Source organism: Falco cherrug, chromosome Z, assembly GCF_023634085.1.
Source record: "Falco cherrug isolate bFalChe1 chromosome Z, bFalChe1.pri, whole genome shotgun sequence".
NCBI lineage: Eukaryota > Metazoa > Chordata > Aves > Falconiformes > Falconidae > Falco > Falco cherrug.
Genome location: NC_073720.1, coordinates 12791522 through 12808089, shown reverse-complemented (window position 1 = coordinate 12808089; position 16568 = coordinate 12791522). Strand labels below are relative to the sequence as shown.

At 39.8% G+C, this 16568-nt stretch overlaps 1 protein-coding gene across 3 annotated transcripts in view; it reads left to right on the top strand.

Moving 5' to 3' along the window:
• NPR3 (natriuretic peptide receptor 3) overlaps positions 1-16237 on the top strand; it is a 48200-nt gene extending 31963 nt beyond the window's left edge. For 2 of the 3 annotated variants that reach the window (XM_055699383.1, XM_014283046.3), the window contains exons 5-8: positions 1962-2056; positions 4674-4809; positions 6358-6445; positions 8608-16237. In XM_055699383.1, the coding sequence (XP_055555358.1) occupies positions 1962-2056; positions 4674-4809; positions 6358-6445; positions 8608-8719 (431 nt within the window). In that variant the 3' untranslated portion in view covers positions 8720-16237. The remainder of the gene's footprint in view (positions 1-1961; positions 2057-4673; positions 4810-6357; positions 6446-8607) is intronic. The other variant, XM_027810985.2, reaches the window with a different exon arrangement.
• The last annotated feature ends 331 nt before the right edge of the window (positions 16238-16568 follow it).

Here is a 16568-nt window from a genome sequence, read left to right as displayed (position 1 = left end):
GCTTAGGAAAGGATAAGGCTGAGGTGATCGAAGGATTGCTTATTGCTTGGGTTATTAGAGAAACCCTGGTATGACTGCAGGGCATATTTTGTGGAGAGTGCTTTTTGTCCAATGGCATGTCCTCTGAAAAAGTAGCAAAATTTTCTGTATGGATGTATCTAACTTAGTAGAACAAAAAGAAAGTCTGGATAAAATCCTTTGACTTTCATCCACATACAGTTCTTCAATAAGGCTGTTTCAGAATTTCCTAAGTATGTTCTTAAGGAAGAGCATTGCAGGAAATGTCAACATTTCAGACTCTTTGATTTGATTCATATGGAAAAGTTAAAAATTAGTCTTTCCCATTTAAAAAAAAAAAAAATCCTATAGGAACTCTGAGTTTCAGCATATTTTAGTACCTACTTCCAAAACCTGAGTTTTGGCTTTCTTAGGTCAAGATGTCTGTTCCAATTAACACTTCCTGTCAGATCCAGAATCCAAATTGCCATGTAGGCAAAGACGTTGTAGCCCTTTGTGATCGCCTCTCCCAGAGCTTTCACAGCGAAGTGGTGAAAAGCATTCTGCTTTCCTGCAGTAATCAAACTGGCAGTTGTTCGATTTCTGTATTGTTATACTGAAACAGATTCTTGACAATAAGCTTCTGTTGACCACTACATGTTTTGAAAATCACAGTAAATTTAAGGATTCCTGCCGTCACCAAAGGGGAACAGAGACAAGCTAAATGCAAGTGTGTTAATCTCTTGCATGTTTACTGTCATTAGGTATGTTGAGGGGAATTTATACTCTGGCTGCGTATCACCTCTCTCTTCTGATTTACTGTTACAGAGAACCTGGTTCTCTACTGCTTTGTAACTGGTCTAGTCATGTGGTTGGTGTAACATGGATGTATAATGATGCCTGTTTGACTTGCACTGGTGTAAATGGCTGTGTTTAGTGTCAGACAGTAGAGGATCACATCTGAGAATATCTGAAGTGATAAAGCATATCGGCAATTCTTCATCATAGTTAATTGATATTGTTTGATGGATTTAAAGAACCCATTTGACTTACAATGCAACAAGTTAGAGCCACATCCTTTGTACATAAGGCCATACATTGAAAGACAAGGTTCAGACTGAATACAGGGACGTGTTTATTTACCGCTACAGTTGGAAGAGGTTGCTCCAGCAAGGCTGTGCAGTTTCCATCCTTGGAGGTTTTGAAGACCAGATAAAACCCTGAGCATCCTCCTACCCTGACCTCCTGGCTGACCCTGCTCTGAGTGGTTGGATTCAAGACCTCCTGAAGCCCCTTAAAACTTGAGTTATCCTATAAGTCTGTGATTCCCAGTTTCCCTAAAGCTTCCGAGATCTTGAAAAGGAAGGAAGTGAACTGGGGGATCTAAAAATGTAAACCGAACAGCACCATATTATGCAGTTAATCCTATGTAAATTTATGCAGGACTTTAATGCATATGTAGTGCACTGGTGCCCCTTGTCCATGAGCCTCCAGTATCCCATCTTATGGAAACACCACAGGACTGGCTGTATGGCTGCACCAGCCCTATCAGTCTGTGGGGTGCAGGGCTTTGCCCCTGTGTCCTCTGCAGCACATAAGCTGGTCTCTCCTTATTGAAGCATCATTAGATATTTCAGGGTTAGGCTCTCTGTAAATAATTCACATTAAATATGTTTGTGTTTTATTCTTGGATGCTGGCTTTTGGATTAGGTTTTTGTTGTGTATTCCCCAAACATCTTCACACATTTGATATGTAAAAAGGAGAAATGTTAAGAATTTGGGAATGCAGACACTGATTTGAAATTACAATTTCTTTTGGAATGCCAACAAAAATGCTGGGAGATGGATGAGATTTCCTGTCATATGGGTCTGTAAAAACCTGTCTGCTGTTGTCTTGTTTTCCTTGGAAAGGTTCAGTGTTTTAGAGAAGTTAATTTTCTAATTCCTCACATGCCATTCTTTAGGCATTGCAGGCCAGGTGTCCATTGATGCCAATGGAGACAGATACGGGGATTTCTCTGTGATTGGAATGACCGACCCGGAGGAAGGCACACAGGAGGTAAGGAAACAAACACCACTGCAATTGGCCACTGATGCATTAGCCAGTGTAATGTAACACGGTATTATCTGTTTACTTGGTGGGCAACCGTTTATTTAATATACACATTAAAATGGCATTGCTTAATCTTATCAACCTGGAGACCAAATTCTTTCTCTAAAATAGCTATCTTGAAGTATTTATTCTAAGGGTTTTTTGATGATGCTAGAGCCTTTAAAATTTGGAGGGTGAAACCTCACAAGCTAGCTAAGCACTGATAAATTTTGAATATGATAAATCATTGTTCGGTAAGAAGAAAAATTAATCTTACAGCAACAGGGATGCACAAGTTACCCTGATGTGTAAACACAGTGAGTACAGGTATTTCAGTCTTACCCTGTGGTTAACCACAGGCAGGAGTGCAGACCTTGCCTCACTTTGCTTATCAAGCTGTAAGACCTAAGTGCCTTGTTTTCAGTGTTTAAAAAACATTTTAATCAGACAGCTTCATATAAGCCATGTGGATTATTCCACTGGACACAGCAGGAGTGGAAGCAGCCAGACTGTGGAAAACAGTCTAGGAGAAATAGCACCAGCTGCACATAGGGAATAGCATGACAGGGTTGAGTTTATTAATACATATATTGCCCTAACTCCAGCTGCAGCGTAAAGCTGCTGTCTAAGCTTTGCTGGTTTTCCCTATTTCATCAAGCTCAAACATAAAGCATCAGTGAATCTGAGCTGGACATTTCTATGTGTGGATTTGAATCCAGTGAAGTTTTCATTGTTCTTGCCAGTTTTGCAACAGCAACAAACTCAAGGAGCCTTTCTAAAAGCATGAGGATGTCTCTGTCTCGTGTGTTTTAGCGTGTAAGTGACTGAAAAACTACAGCAGTGAACTGCAGACACTCCCGGAGTGGGGGGACGTGTGCAGTAATCATCACTAATTGAATCTGGGAGTACAAATTACTTGGGATACAAGTTGTTCAAACAAAGTTATCTTTTCTGTTTGTTCAGTCCATTAGCTTTTCATCTTGTTTATCAATTTAGTCCCCCTCTCCTACTCTTCCTTCCAGCCCTCTTTCACTTGCAATTGAAAACTGTCTTTTATTTCTTTGATGTTATATTTCTCCTTTTAACATACTGCTTATTTTAACTTCCCTCTGCTTTGTTTATAATGTATATAAATATACAGGCAATTAACATATTTTACATGTGATTACATCTGAATCCATTTGGTTGCTACTTGTAGCTATTTGTTCTTAGGCCTTTCTGCATGCTTTCATATTTAGTAAGCCCTGCTGGCACAGGACTCTTCCACTCCTGTTTGATAAATTAAACAATCTCTTAAGGAATACCCTGCTGCCTGCAAATGGGCTTGGAGGTTTTTTCTCTCTACATTCTTCAGTTTACTGAGTTTGCCTTTATTTTTGAACAAACATTAAAAAAAGTCTGTCCTCTAAGGCTGTACCTCCCAGCTGCAGAACTGGGGGAGAAATTAATCTCCTTCATTTAGTGTGAGATCTGTCTTTGTATCTAACCAGGAGAAATGTTATCTTTTAACTCTTTCCTTTCGAAGTGAAATTTAGGTGAAAGGTTTGAACAGGGTATCAGTGGCTTGAATTCTAAACCCATTGCTTCTGACTATTTCAGTGTCATGCCTTTATTACTGTACATAGGGTTTTTTTGAATGTTTTCAGATGAGTGGGTGGCTACTGTTAGCACAATTTAGCCCTGAAACTGTGCAGTAGATGAAACATGTTATCTTGAATAAAGCCTGCATTTACTGCTGAGGACAGGACTGAAATTCTAAATCTAATATCTTGATGCATTGATCTGAAATAATAGTCCATGCTACCAGAATAATAAGTGTGAAAGGCCCTTTCTGTGTAAATATTGACAACTGCAGAAATGCATAATGGAGAATGACAGGCTCTGTCAGTTCTTCAGAAGGTGTGAAGATTTTAGCTGAACATGATCAAGTACCTCCAGATCCTTGCAAAATGGAGAAGTCCAGCCTGGAGCGTGTGGTTGGGAGGCTCCGCACACAAGGTGCTTAAAATGATAACTTTCACTTAGCTGAGTGACTGTCCTAAGCACTCAACCCACTATGGAGCGATTGAAGAAAGTGCAGGGAGAGCAGGAAGGATATTTAGGGGATTAAAAAAACTTGTGTGAACTGGGTTTGTATAGAAGACAAGCCTGTGGGCAGACCAGATAAGGGCCTGTGAATATGTAAAGTGGTATTTCAGACAGGAAGAGTGTCTATGTCCACTGGCAATTTGGTAAGTAGTGATGGATAATTGCATCAAGGGAGATTTAAGTTTCATATTAGGGAAAACCACTGACAGGAAGGATAGCTAAATTCCAGAATAATTGCCTACAGGAACTGTCAAGTCTCCATCTTTGAAGGCTTTTAAGAACAGGTTAGATAAACATCTGTCAGGAATGCTTTTGTTCAGCTGATCCTGCTCTGGGGAGGGCATGCACTACATAACCTCCCACAGACCCCTTCAGCCCTGTCCTCTGTGACTCAACATCCTGCCACAGGAGTCCAAGTGAGTGATGCCACTCTCCTGTTTGCTATACTTCCCGAAGTTGATAGGAAAATCTTTTCATTCCTTTCTTTTTTACATAGGTGATTGGGGACTACTACGGAAAGCAGGGCCGTTTTGAAATCCGTTCAAATGTGAAATATCCTTGGAATCACGGCAGGCTGCGACTAGATGAAAGCCGAGTTTCAGAGCACACAAATAATACACCGTGTAAATCATGTAAGTTTAGTGACTTAATGCTTCTGCCTAGCCTGTCAGAGAGAGGAATCCATGTGGTGATGCAATGTAACAGGCCATATTATATTGCTTAGCACAGTTGTGCAACTGAGACGTCGTGACCGTCTCTCTCTGCTGGCTGTTTGAGAAGTCAGGGTCTGGTAGCCCTGGGTAGTATGTGGTCTGAATCACTTCCCTGAACTTAAATGTGACAGTAATCATGATGCACAGCCCAGGGCCCTGAAGGCTTTAGTACTTTTCAGGGGCTAAAAGTAAAATCTCTTCCAGCCAGAAAGAAGGATATAACTGAAACCTCAAACAGAGAGTGATCATATTGATAATTAGCAGCTGGGGAGGTCAATGCTGATGGGAGCAGCGTTCTCCCAGTGCAGAATGATTTTTAGTGCTATGAGAAGGCATTGTGAGGGGCCCAGCAGGCTGAGAAAAAGTGAAGTCAGTTGAATGGGGCAACACCTATGCATCCAGAAGGCTGGGACTGCCCTCTGCAGAGAAGGTGTACTTGTTTTCCAGTGTACTGACTTTGCAGACTGTGTTGTAGTGAGCAGAACATTGCAAGGAGGTAAAGGTAGGAAGATAGTGGTGCCTCAGTGGCAAAGGGTCTTAGATTTTCGGAGGAAACAAATTGCTAGTCCTGCAGTGAAAAGGTATCTGCAGCCTGGTAATGCATTGATCCCTGAAAAACCTGTGTGTAGACTGTTTCCAGGCCCTACCCTCTATGCTCAGCATGGTGTAGCTATGCACCTTCTTACTTCCACACATCCTGATGTACAGACAGAATCTTTTTAAAGGGTCAATGATAAATGAAGAGGAGGGAGCAGCTTAATTTCCTTAATATTTCTCTGTTCTTTCCCACAAATCCAGGTAGGCATGGAAGAGGGAGTAGGCTATACACACATGAAAATATCATTGATTCTTCAGCTGCCCTGCACTTTGCAGAGTGACAGTCCCTACTTGGGCTCCTGTTCAGCCGCTGTGCCCCTACTCTGCCTCTGCTGAGATTTGGAGCAAGGCAAAGCTCATATGGCTTTAACTTGAAACAGCATGGGTTCAGAAAAAAAAATAATTGAGGAGCTGTTGGATAATCATACAGTCATTTCAAGAAACCTAGGTCGTAGAGAGTTACTATGCTAAACTAGGTGAAATAAGTTTGTTTCAGTTGTAATGACTCAGGGCATATTCAGTGCTGATTCCTATTACGTGCGTCATTGTAATCCCAGTCTTTGTTATGATTCATACCAAGGTGTCCAGACCAGTTTCTTAACAACATTCCTGTGTATCACATCTGTAGAATTGTGTCTTCATCTGACACTGATCTTAGGGGCTTCTTTAACCCCAAGGAAAGCAAGGGCAAAAAATAAACGTGCAGAAACTGGAACTAAGGAAGAGGTCCCCATGGAGTCCTGAGCTCTGAAAGGTTTTAGTTATTATCTGAAGTTGGTCACTCATTTCCTAGCTGTGGGTATTTTCCAATATGTGAATGTAAGTAGTTCTCAATATGAACCCTGATTGCTTATTTTTCCCCTTTTCAAGCAGGTGGTCTAGGAGAATCAGCAGTTACAGGAATAGTTGTGGGCGCCTTGCTTGGAGCAGGATTGCTAATGGCTTTCTACTTTTTCAGGTTAGTCCAGTTCACTGAAAGTTCTGTAGACTCTGTACTTGTCATCCAAACCTCTCAGCTCCTGGCAGTGCATCCTTGATGGCAGACAGAGAGGCACTTTAATAATGTGTGGCAACATTCCCACCAAAGACAGTGAGCACACTTTGATTGTCCTTTTGTGTATATCCAGATCATTTTATTGAATCAAGGCCTTATCCTGTAACCACTTACATGTCTGAATAACTTCACTCATGGAAGTAATTCTAGTGAGTTCTGGTTATTCACAATTGCTTTAGTGAACTGTCCTGGCCTTGAAACCTTCCTTCTTTGGTACTCCTTGCCAGCAAAATTGTGCAGGCTGTGATCATGCAGGAGATTTTATCACTTGCCTGGTACCCTGCTTAGTTTCTGAGTATTGAGTGGAACTGTACTGGAAGCTAGAAAGAGATTTCTGTATAAAACAGCATTTGGATTTAAGAGAGCTGTGCATTTAACTTAATAAGGTGAGGTCAGTGCACGGTGATCAGTGTTTTATTCCTGTTTAAGTAAAATAATTCTTACACTGCTAGTCAGCAAATCCGTGTCTTGAGAGTTGATCCTACACTGATGGAACAAATTAGTTATACATGTTTGGCATCTAATTTATCCTCTTGTGCTGTGGAAGAGAAAAGGCACATAGGAGAATATATTTAACCTCTGTATGTGAGAATGAAATAATTCTATCCAATAAAAATACCTGTTTATAAAAAAAATGCTTCAATTCACCAGCACAGTTTCAGGGTTTCAGAAGACTCCAGAACCAGGATTAATCACCAGCTACTTAAAACTGTAGTTATGCAGGGTGGTTTTATTTGTGTATGTGTTTGGTGCTTATGTAATATGTTGTTTGGGTCTGAGACAAGATCAGTTAGCTGGGACTGATTAAAGACTGTCTTTAAAAGAAAAAATACAAGTCTGTCTTTGTATTGTATGTCATCAGACATGCAATTGTTCTTGCATCTTTTATATATTTTCAATCTAAGATGACAATTTTTAGATTTGTTTTTTAGCATTACTCATATTGTGAGAGTATTGGTATATGAGGACAAGAGATGAGGCAAAAGACATACCCTAAGCAGGTATAAAATGATGCAAAGCATCATTGTGGGAACGCAACTTAAACTCAGTCATCTGACATAAAGATTTGGATTGGAAACCCTTGTTAGCAAGGCTGGGTGAGCTCAGTACCCAGTCTTTGTATTTTTCATCAGAGGGGAGAAATCAGCACATTTTTTAGAGCAGTTCATGCCATCCTCATGTAAAAGCTACACATCTAGCTCTGACTCCTGCTACACATGAAAGTGGAGCAGAGTTTTCCTTGGCATACAAGCTTTTTGTCATTAATCTGCACAAGCAGTACTGTATATGCATACGGCTGGACTAATGCCCTTCTGAACATTGGTTCTGAATCTGAGTAGAAGCATAAATGTATAAAATGTAAATGTGTATCATCTTATGATTTTTTGAGATTTGGATATTAAAGGGGAAACTGAAAGGCAGTCAGAGGGCTTGTCTGACATATAAAATAACATAACAGAATTCTTCAAAAGGCTCTAGAGGAAGACACACAGGAAAAACTGTGTCTGATGCATGAGCAATTGTATTTATTTCTTATCTATCCTCTACATCCTTCTTCTTAATTCATCATACTACCTCCTCTAACATTACAGACATAGTAGCTTTCTCAGAGGGAGGTGGGAGGATCAGTTAATATATAGTTCCAGTGAGAAACACAACTGAATGAAGAGTCAGATCTGTTGTTTGAACTCTGCACAAAGTGTCTCCCCCTCACCCTGTATACTGGAAAGAAGTTTGGCTTTGATCAATATAAAGCAGTATGTGACACAGTTCACAACACACTGCAGCGAAACTTCCTAATCACTTAGATCAGAAGTTTTCAAAGAAGCAAATGTCTGTGTCTTGGTGCTTTGAGACTGTCGTGTAGAAATTAACAGGCATTCTTGAGGCTGGGTAAAATGTTTTGGGGCAAACTACTTTAATCTTTGACCAGGCTTTCACATTCTGCCACATTTCATTTTTCAACTGGCACCCAGCTGTCCCCTACAGGCATTCTTTATAAGGGAAGTCCTGTTATCCTATAGCTGGAGAAGGATTTCTCACTCTGTTCCTCTCCTTTCATGCAGAAAGAAATACAGAATAACTATTGAGAGACGAACTCGGCAGGAGGAGTGTAACATGGGGAAACATCGGCAGTTACGTGAAGACTCCATTAGATCTCATTTTTCTGCTGCATAAAGAAGAAGAAGAAAAAGAATCCCATTCTTCCTAGGGAAAAAGAGTTAGGGAAAAGGACACAACCAAAGACATCAGTGTAAAAAGAAGAGGCGCTTGAAGAACTCACTCTTTTAAGCAGTAATTTTGTCTTAATTTCTTTCAGAAGCTCAGGAATGATTTACTAATCACATTATGCCGCATGGCCTTTCATCTCATGAAAAAGAAAATGATGCAGTTTGAAGTTATAGGGTGTACTTAATATGTAAAGACAGTGTTTCTTAAGGCATATATTAAGGGCAGCAGATTGAGTTTAGTTGATGGGGAATGCCTCATTCTGTTGCCATTTTTTTTAAATCTGCTACAACCTCCTTCCTTAATTGCATCTCACCCATGGGTATCAAATATGGTTTCACAGGCGCAGGTGCTGGTTGTTGTCAGAAGGAGAAAAGGGATTTGTCTGGGGTATGGTCCTGCATCACTGAATCGTTGCCATTGATTACAGGGGATACAAGACTAGGCATATGCAGTTTAGTTCTGGGAGGGAACTGGCACTTGGGTGTATAACTCCACTGGGGTATAGTTAACTCCACTGAGAAAGTCAGGCAGGTGGAAGCACACGCAAATGATTTTTTCCTTGTTTGTGTACTATCGCAATCAAAAGCACTGATTCTCCCTCTTAGGTGCTGGGAGTTAGGAAAAACTCCAGTAAAGGATGAGGAGTTTCACTGGTGTGAAATAGAGAGAAGACAATCAGGCCTCTGGAGAGGACTGGCTAATTCCTGAATCTTGTATGTGTTTTATTGTGCTCTTTTCTCTCTACTGCCACGACTTTTCAGAGAGGCAAATAACAGTCCATGTAGAGCCTGCTACTGTCTGCAGTGAAGTAAATGGCAAAATCCCATTAACTTCATTGAGCACAGGACTACATCCAAAATTGTAAATATGAAAGTGTTTGTATAGCTGAGGCAATTCAAAAGGGGATCTTTTTTGTGTACAAATGACATTCCATGCTACCATTTTATTTTTAGGATATTTTTATCTTGTATTTTTCTATTAAAGTATCTATTTTTGCTTTGGTAGGATTAAAAATTAAGGGAGAGGATGTTTCGAAGACATATTTTTTATGATAGGAGTAACATGCAGGGAAAGTCAACAGCTGTAAATACACTTTAAAACCAGGATTTTGGGGAGGAGAAGTGACTTTATGGGTAGTAACAGAATGTTTGCCCCACTTTCTTCTCCAGGCACGTGCAACATTCAAATAGTTATTTAGACAATATAAATGTAGTTATTGAATTGTCTGTGTGATGATGGCCCTGATCTTGAAAATAATGAATTTTCCACATGTTAAATAGTCCTGTATTAGTAGGAATTGGAGTGGTAAAACACCACTCTAGGGCTGATTTCAATCCTGCTGCCATCAGTATCCCTGGACTTTTTCCATTGACTTTACCAGGAGCAAAACTAAATCTGTGATGAATTAGCTACTGACAGGTTATTTTATACTAGTCAAAGGAGAGCTCTGTGCTTTCTAGCCAATGAATGGAAATGATTGTACATATTATAAATGTGGTGAAGAAGACCCATAAAAATATTTTCTGGGGCAAAACCCAGCTATGACTATGGTTCTAGTGCATGAAATCTCTTGGTTTATCCTATTCCGATTTCATAAGCAGAACTTTCTGGTCTCAGCAGTCATGGTCAGACTTGAAGGTTAAGCTGAAAACTGGCACTGAAGCCTGTGTTCTATAAAACTTCTAGGCCCTGAGAAGCCAGAGTGCCAGTTGAGGGAAACCATTTTGGGGTAGCTGGAAGTGGATGAAGAGTGAAAGCTGTCTCTGTCTTCTTTCTGCTGCCTTTTATTTGTTGACGGGGAAATAGCCCAGGGAGCATTTCCTTGGACTTTTTTTTTTCTTATGTTTCACTTGTCTCTTAGCATATGTAGGGGTTCATCAACTTGTAAAATATTGTCTGGTGTCCTAAGCAGCCAGAGGGCAAGGCTTCCACACTGTCCGTGCAGCTCTAGTGTAGGTGCTGGATGTACACCAGGTAGATCTGGTGTCTTTAGGGCTCACCTTAACAGCTGTTGTTCACACGGTGGATTTCCATCACCCTGTTGCCCAGTCTGGGCTTGTATGACCTCTGCGAAGATGCCTTAGCCAAAGTAAAACTGTGGTCAAGGTACAGTTTATTGAAGTAGTCTCCTTATCTCATGGGCACCAGAGAAGGATGTAGGCCGGAGACCATTCATGTGGAGCTGGGGAGACAAAAAAGACTTCATGATGAGTTTTTGGATTTTTTTTTCAAGCGGTTGAGTTCATCTAGCCCCTGGGCATGCTTCAGATTTGGGTTTTTTAAGTAATTTCCAAGGGAGTTTTGATGTACTTCTTGCTTTGCAAATACACTTTTCAGTATTTGTGTTTTCTTTTATCCATTTGACTACTTTGCCACAGAAAAAGGGAAGGAAAATTTTAAATATGTGGAGAAAAGAGAGTATGATTTGAAGCATAAACTTTTTTTGAAATTATGTTTATTATGACTTGCCTTGCAGTGTGAACTAGTACTCAAACAGTCCTAGTTAGGGACAAGACAGCGGTGTACATCTGCATTTTTCCTGTTCCAGGTCAGAGCGGAAGGTTGGAGCCAGGAGATTTGGCTGGGACAATAAATTGTTGAGACAGCTTTTTTTATTGCATCATCTTACTGTAACTAAACATATTTTTGAAAAGAAGTATAATGAGAGGTTACTTTTCAATTAAAATGATAATAATTCTGATCCTCAGTGTTATGTAGGGTTTTTAATCATGACCTCAGTAAGTGTTTTTATGAGATGTCTGTTGGTGGAAGGCTGGTGGAGGCCTAGCCACAACTTCACATCCCAGCACCTCCCAAGAAGGTGAACCTTCCTTGCACATTAGAACATTTTAGATCAGCGGGCTTTGATTTTTCTAAGTTGGTGCACACTTACCTGTGCTTTTTTCCCATGGAAGTATGGAGATCATTTAATACATTTCATATAAGTAGATTCCTGTATAGCATAAATAAACTTGCTCTTCTTAGCTACCTTTCACAGGCCTCTTGCTAATAGTTCCCAGGTCTTCTATGGACCATAGATCAAAAACTGCCTTGCGTTTAGATTATTCAGCAGAGAGATTCTTTACCAGCTAAAGCACTTTTCCTTTCTGGTTCATCTGCATTAGCTCAATGCCACAATGTTTAGGCTTCAGACTCTGTAAGGGAATGCCTAATCAAAATAATAATAATAATTGATTCTCAAAAGAGTTTTCAAACCCTACATTTTTGGCTTCAACAAATTGCCTGTAGTACAGACATACATCTGTATTACAGCGTAGCACAAGGAGGGCCTTGGCTCAGCTCAGCACTTTAGAACACACTTAAAATGTGCTCAATTTCAGCTTCTAAGTGCTTTGCCCACTTGGGACCAAAGGGTATGATCCTGGCCATGGCTGAACCAAAGAGAATCTTGCCATGTGCTTGAATCAGAGAAAAGTTGGCCCCATAGGCACATGTTTATTGCTAAATCTTACAGTTCTGCCTGTTACATTAAAATTAAACTAGTGGGTTCATAATTTTTGTTTGACAGTTTCACATATTCTGCTAATTTAGCATTTTTTTAATTTACCAAATACTGGTCAGCTTAATAGATTCTGTGGACAAATTAGCTGTCTTGTACCCTCTTATCTTCAACACGTAGACTTCCACTGCAAGTTGACAAAGATGAAGCAGAACTTTCAATAGTACCTGTGATTTGCTACACTGAGAACAGCAACTTTAGACAGATGCCTAGATGCTTTATCCTGGGCCATTGGTAGTTCTGGAAGTGTTATTTACGGACAGTTCGTGTGTCCATAGTTGTCTGTGACTACCACTATCACCAGGTATTTACCAGTTTCTTCTGTTGCCCAGCTAAGTTCTGAGAACATTGTCATTTCTAAATTTTCTGATTGAGAGTGCTGTGCACCTTGCAAGGTTGTGGTCAGAATTCAGTTTATAGAAGAGTTATATTCATTCACTTCTGAAAATAAATTTTATTGATCTATTTTCAATTTGGTTTTAAGAAACGCTTCATTTCATTATTGGAAGTATTCTGTTGATTTTTAATGGAGAATTATTAAGACATAGCTAGTGCTTTGAAAACATTTGTGCTGGACAAAATAACACTGTGCTCCCTGACAGTATGGTTTACTGGGATTTTGATCTGTGACTCATTTTTTGGCTTGGAGGGGTGATCACACTCTCATTAAGGTGACCAAAAATCCCTCTAATTGATTCAGTGGAAGTAAACTCAGACTCTCAGTGAAGTGTCTTCAGGCTTTAAACTCAGCATCTTGAAGCAGTTCAGAGTGAATTCCTCAGCTTTGCATTAGAACAGGCTGCATCAGCCTTAGCTGACCTTGGCTCCAGTGTGATTTTCACCTCATGAATGCCATAATGCTCCTGGAAAGCCAAGAATAGACATCAAAGACAGGAAGCTAATAGGCCTGGTCATAAATTTCTTTGGCAATTCAGTCCACCTTTTCCGGAGCTCAAGACAGTTCCTCATCCTTCACTACCCTCTGTGCTTCAGAGTAGCCTTGTAGCTGTTCTGTTTCTTTTAATAAAGCAGTTGAGCTTATTTTTCCTCATTTTCTCCCAGCATAAAATGAACACCCTTGAATTCCCCATTTTTTTCATGCTTTTTTTCTCTAGCTTCAGTAATACTTTGAAAATAGACAGCCATTTTCTGTCATTCAGTCAGAAATGCTCCCTCTTCACTGAGCTGTGGCTTTTAATGTACTCTCAGCACTGCTCTGCTGCCAGCACACCTTGTGTTGGCCCGTGGCCACACCAGCCACTATCGGAGATGTTGACCCAGAATTGTCTGATGTTGCCTGTCTTTTAACCAAGCAAAGTTGAAAAATCAGATTGACCAAAAACATTCTGAAGTTTAAGCTGAATTTTGCAGCTGGTGTCCTTTCCTTCTAAAAACACCAAAGGCTCGTATAACCAGTTGTGGTTATAGAAGCAGTCACATTAAAGCTAAAATGATTACTGGGCGCCACTGGACTCACACAAAATGCATTGGTCCAAGCATGGTGAGATGATGTCAGCCAGTCTTTTTTTTTTTTTTTAACACTAATTGTTGTTGCTATAAAATGACATCAAATCTAGTGACCACCCTAAAGTAGGGTATATGGGAACAGAAATACAAGTTTCTGATGGTACATTGCCTTTTCTGTTGATCAGCAACACACCCTAGTAACTTGCCTCAATAGTGAGTGATGAAGGGACAAATTTCAGCAAAGTGTATGTGTTACAGGAGGCAGTTTTAGCCCTTTTTTAGAAACAACAGTATGCAAAAGTTACTTTTTGGAATATACTTTTAGGGATATGCTGGAAAAAGTTTTGCCTTCAGATGTGTTGTGTGTCTCCTCTCCTCCCCCCCTTTCCTTCTTGCTGTTGAAAGCACAGAAGGATTTGTGTGTGTGTGAAACCTTTCAAGTGGAAGGATGGAAGTGTTTGCACTGTGCATATCCCTGCTTAGAGGCAGAAATGAATTCAGATGGCTTGAGGCCTGTATTTTTTCCACTCTCAGATATCTTTTAACATCTGAGCTCTGAGACTGATGGGAAATGATTTTTGAATTTAAAACAAATAGCTGTTTGTGAGAGACCTCGGGCCTCCCTGTCTACAGGGGTCAGCAAGCTGTGCGGCAGACTTTGATAGTGTCTTTTCTCTTCCAGAGAATGACAGGAAGCCTAAGCACTGTGGTTTGCCCCAGTGAAGCCTTGAGTCTGGCCTAAATGCAGCTCTCCCTTTATCTCACCCACAGAGGAAGAAAGGATAAAGGTTAATGTTGGTGTTTTTATGAAGTTACTGCTGGTTTTGATCAGGAAGATAATGCTGCCACAGCTTTGAGGCTTTCTTGGGCTAGTGTTTAATTATGTCCAGCATATCGTTACGTAGACTGTTTTATTATGCTATTACTTCTTCCAGAATTTACCTTTCAGAATGACTCCTCCAGATTTACAGCATACAAATTAGCTTTTGAAAGGAGTTGCTTAGAGTGCATTCAAAATCTCTCACTAACCACTAAGTTAATATTCTGCATCAAAGGCAAAGTATTCTAAATAACCTGACACTGTTAAAGTTTGTATGTAAAGCTATAGTACTTCAGATATCTTACGTGGATTCATTAGATGTTAAATCTTTGAAAGGTTAAAATCCACTCTGTGTGAACTGTTGCTTGGTGTTTCTGTCATGTGAATGTTTCTAAAGGACACTTGAGCAAGTAAAGAAAACATACCAAAAAGGGTATTTAAAAAAATAATCTTGATTTAATGGTTTCTTTTGTAATCTCAACTGGTATGCACAGGGAACACAAAATTCTCCCCTCCAGAAACTATGAACAGAGGTTTTGCTAATGTTACACTAAACCATCAGCAGACATAATGAGCACAGCTATGTTGGTTCATACTTGGTGACGATCTGGACTTCGCTTCCTCTGTGACCTGCATATGCAGCGTGACGGCAGAACAAGCCACCACTGAGAAGCCAGTATCACAGTTACGAATCAGTGGCCATTTATCTTGGTGCCATGTGAGATGATGTTTCCTCCCATATTTTGTGTCTCCCTGATGTAGCTTTGTGGCAGATGTTGTGATGACTTCTGCGGTATAGATGCAAAGGATGAAAAGATCTGTTAAGAATATAGGGAAAATATCTGTGCGGTTGAGTTAGGGAGATGGAGAAGATGGAAGAGGCTCAGGGATCTATTATACTCCCATGATGATACTATAGACTGTGTGGAGGATGGGATCAAGCTGTTTCTGCATAGTACACTGTTGTTTAATACCTACTTTCTTACAGACTCAGCAGAAGCTTATTTCCCTTTTAAACTTCACATAGCCCCCTTACCTAAATTTTAAACAGGATTTTAGTGGTGCATAGGACCTGTTCAGGGTGTACCATGCTCTTAGGTTGGCCATTTACCTAGTAACAATGTCATCTTTACTGTGCAGGTCTAAAAGTGCTGGGTAGGGTGGCAGGATGAAGACGATGGGTAGAATTTGCTGTGTTTCTTGTGCATAGGATGTAATTATCACAAAACTAAGAGGACTCAGGATAGACACCGCGGACGTTAACTTTGTCCCCTTTTTTCGGTGATACTGTTCATTATTAATGTAAAAATACTGGACAACAGAGAAACCTAGTACCAGTCTAGTAGAAAACAAATGGAAAGCCGCACAGTATATTGTACTGATGTAAGTAGAACTATCTGCATATAATGTGATTTTATTTATTGTTGTTTTGTGTAGAGGAGAGTGCGTATTCATGACTGTGGATATAACCTTTGTTTATTTGTGTAATGTATTTTATTTCTTTTAGGACTTGATCATTTAAAATATCTACATTCATTCGTGTCCTTTGACTTTTTATTCTGTGCATTTTCTTTCACACATTTTAAAAATGCAAGAATATCACATAACCTAAATTGTAACAAAATGTTTCCATTAAAGACATAGGAATATGTTATCACCTGTTTCTGTGGTGTCTTTTATCACTCCTTTACTACATTCTTGGTCTGTTTCGTATAGAGGGTACTATCAGATGGTGCAGAGTTAGTTACATGAGGGTTATTCTGGGTCTAAGGCACCGTAAAACGCCCTGATTTTAATGATGTTTAGCAACTGATTAAATCGGTAATCAGTCTAACCTTTCTTTGAGAAGTAAATTTCCACTGCTATTTTAAGGTCTGGAAAAGGTTGTAATCAGTATAAACTTTGGATGTTTTTCTATATATTTTCAGTCCTCTAGAAATGCAATTAAATAGAAACCAAATTATTTAAATACATTGGAACCTTAAGTA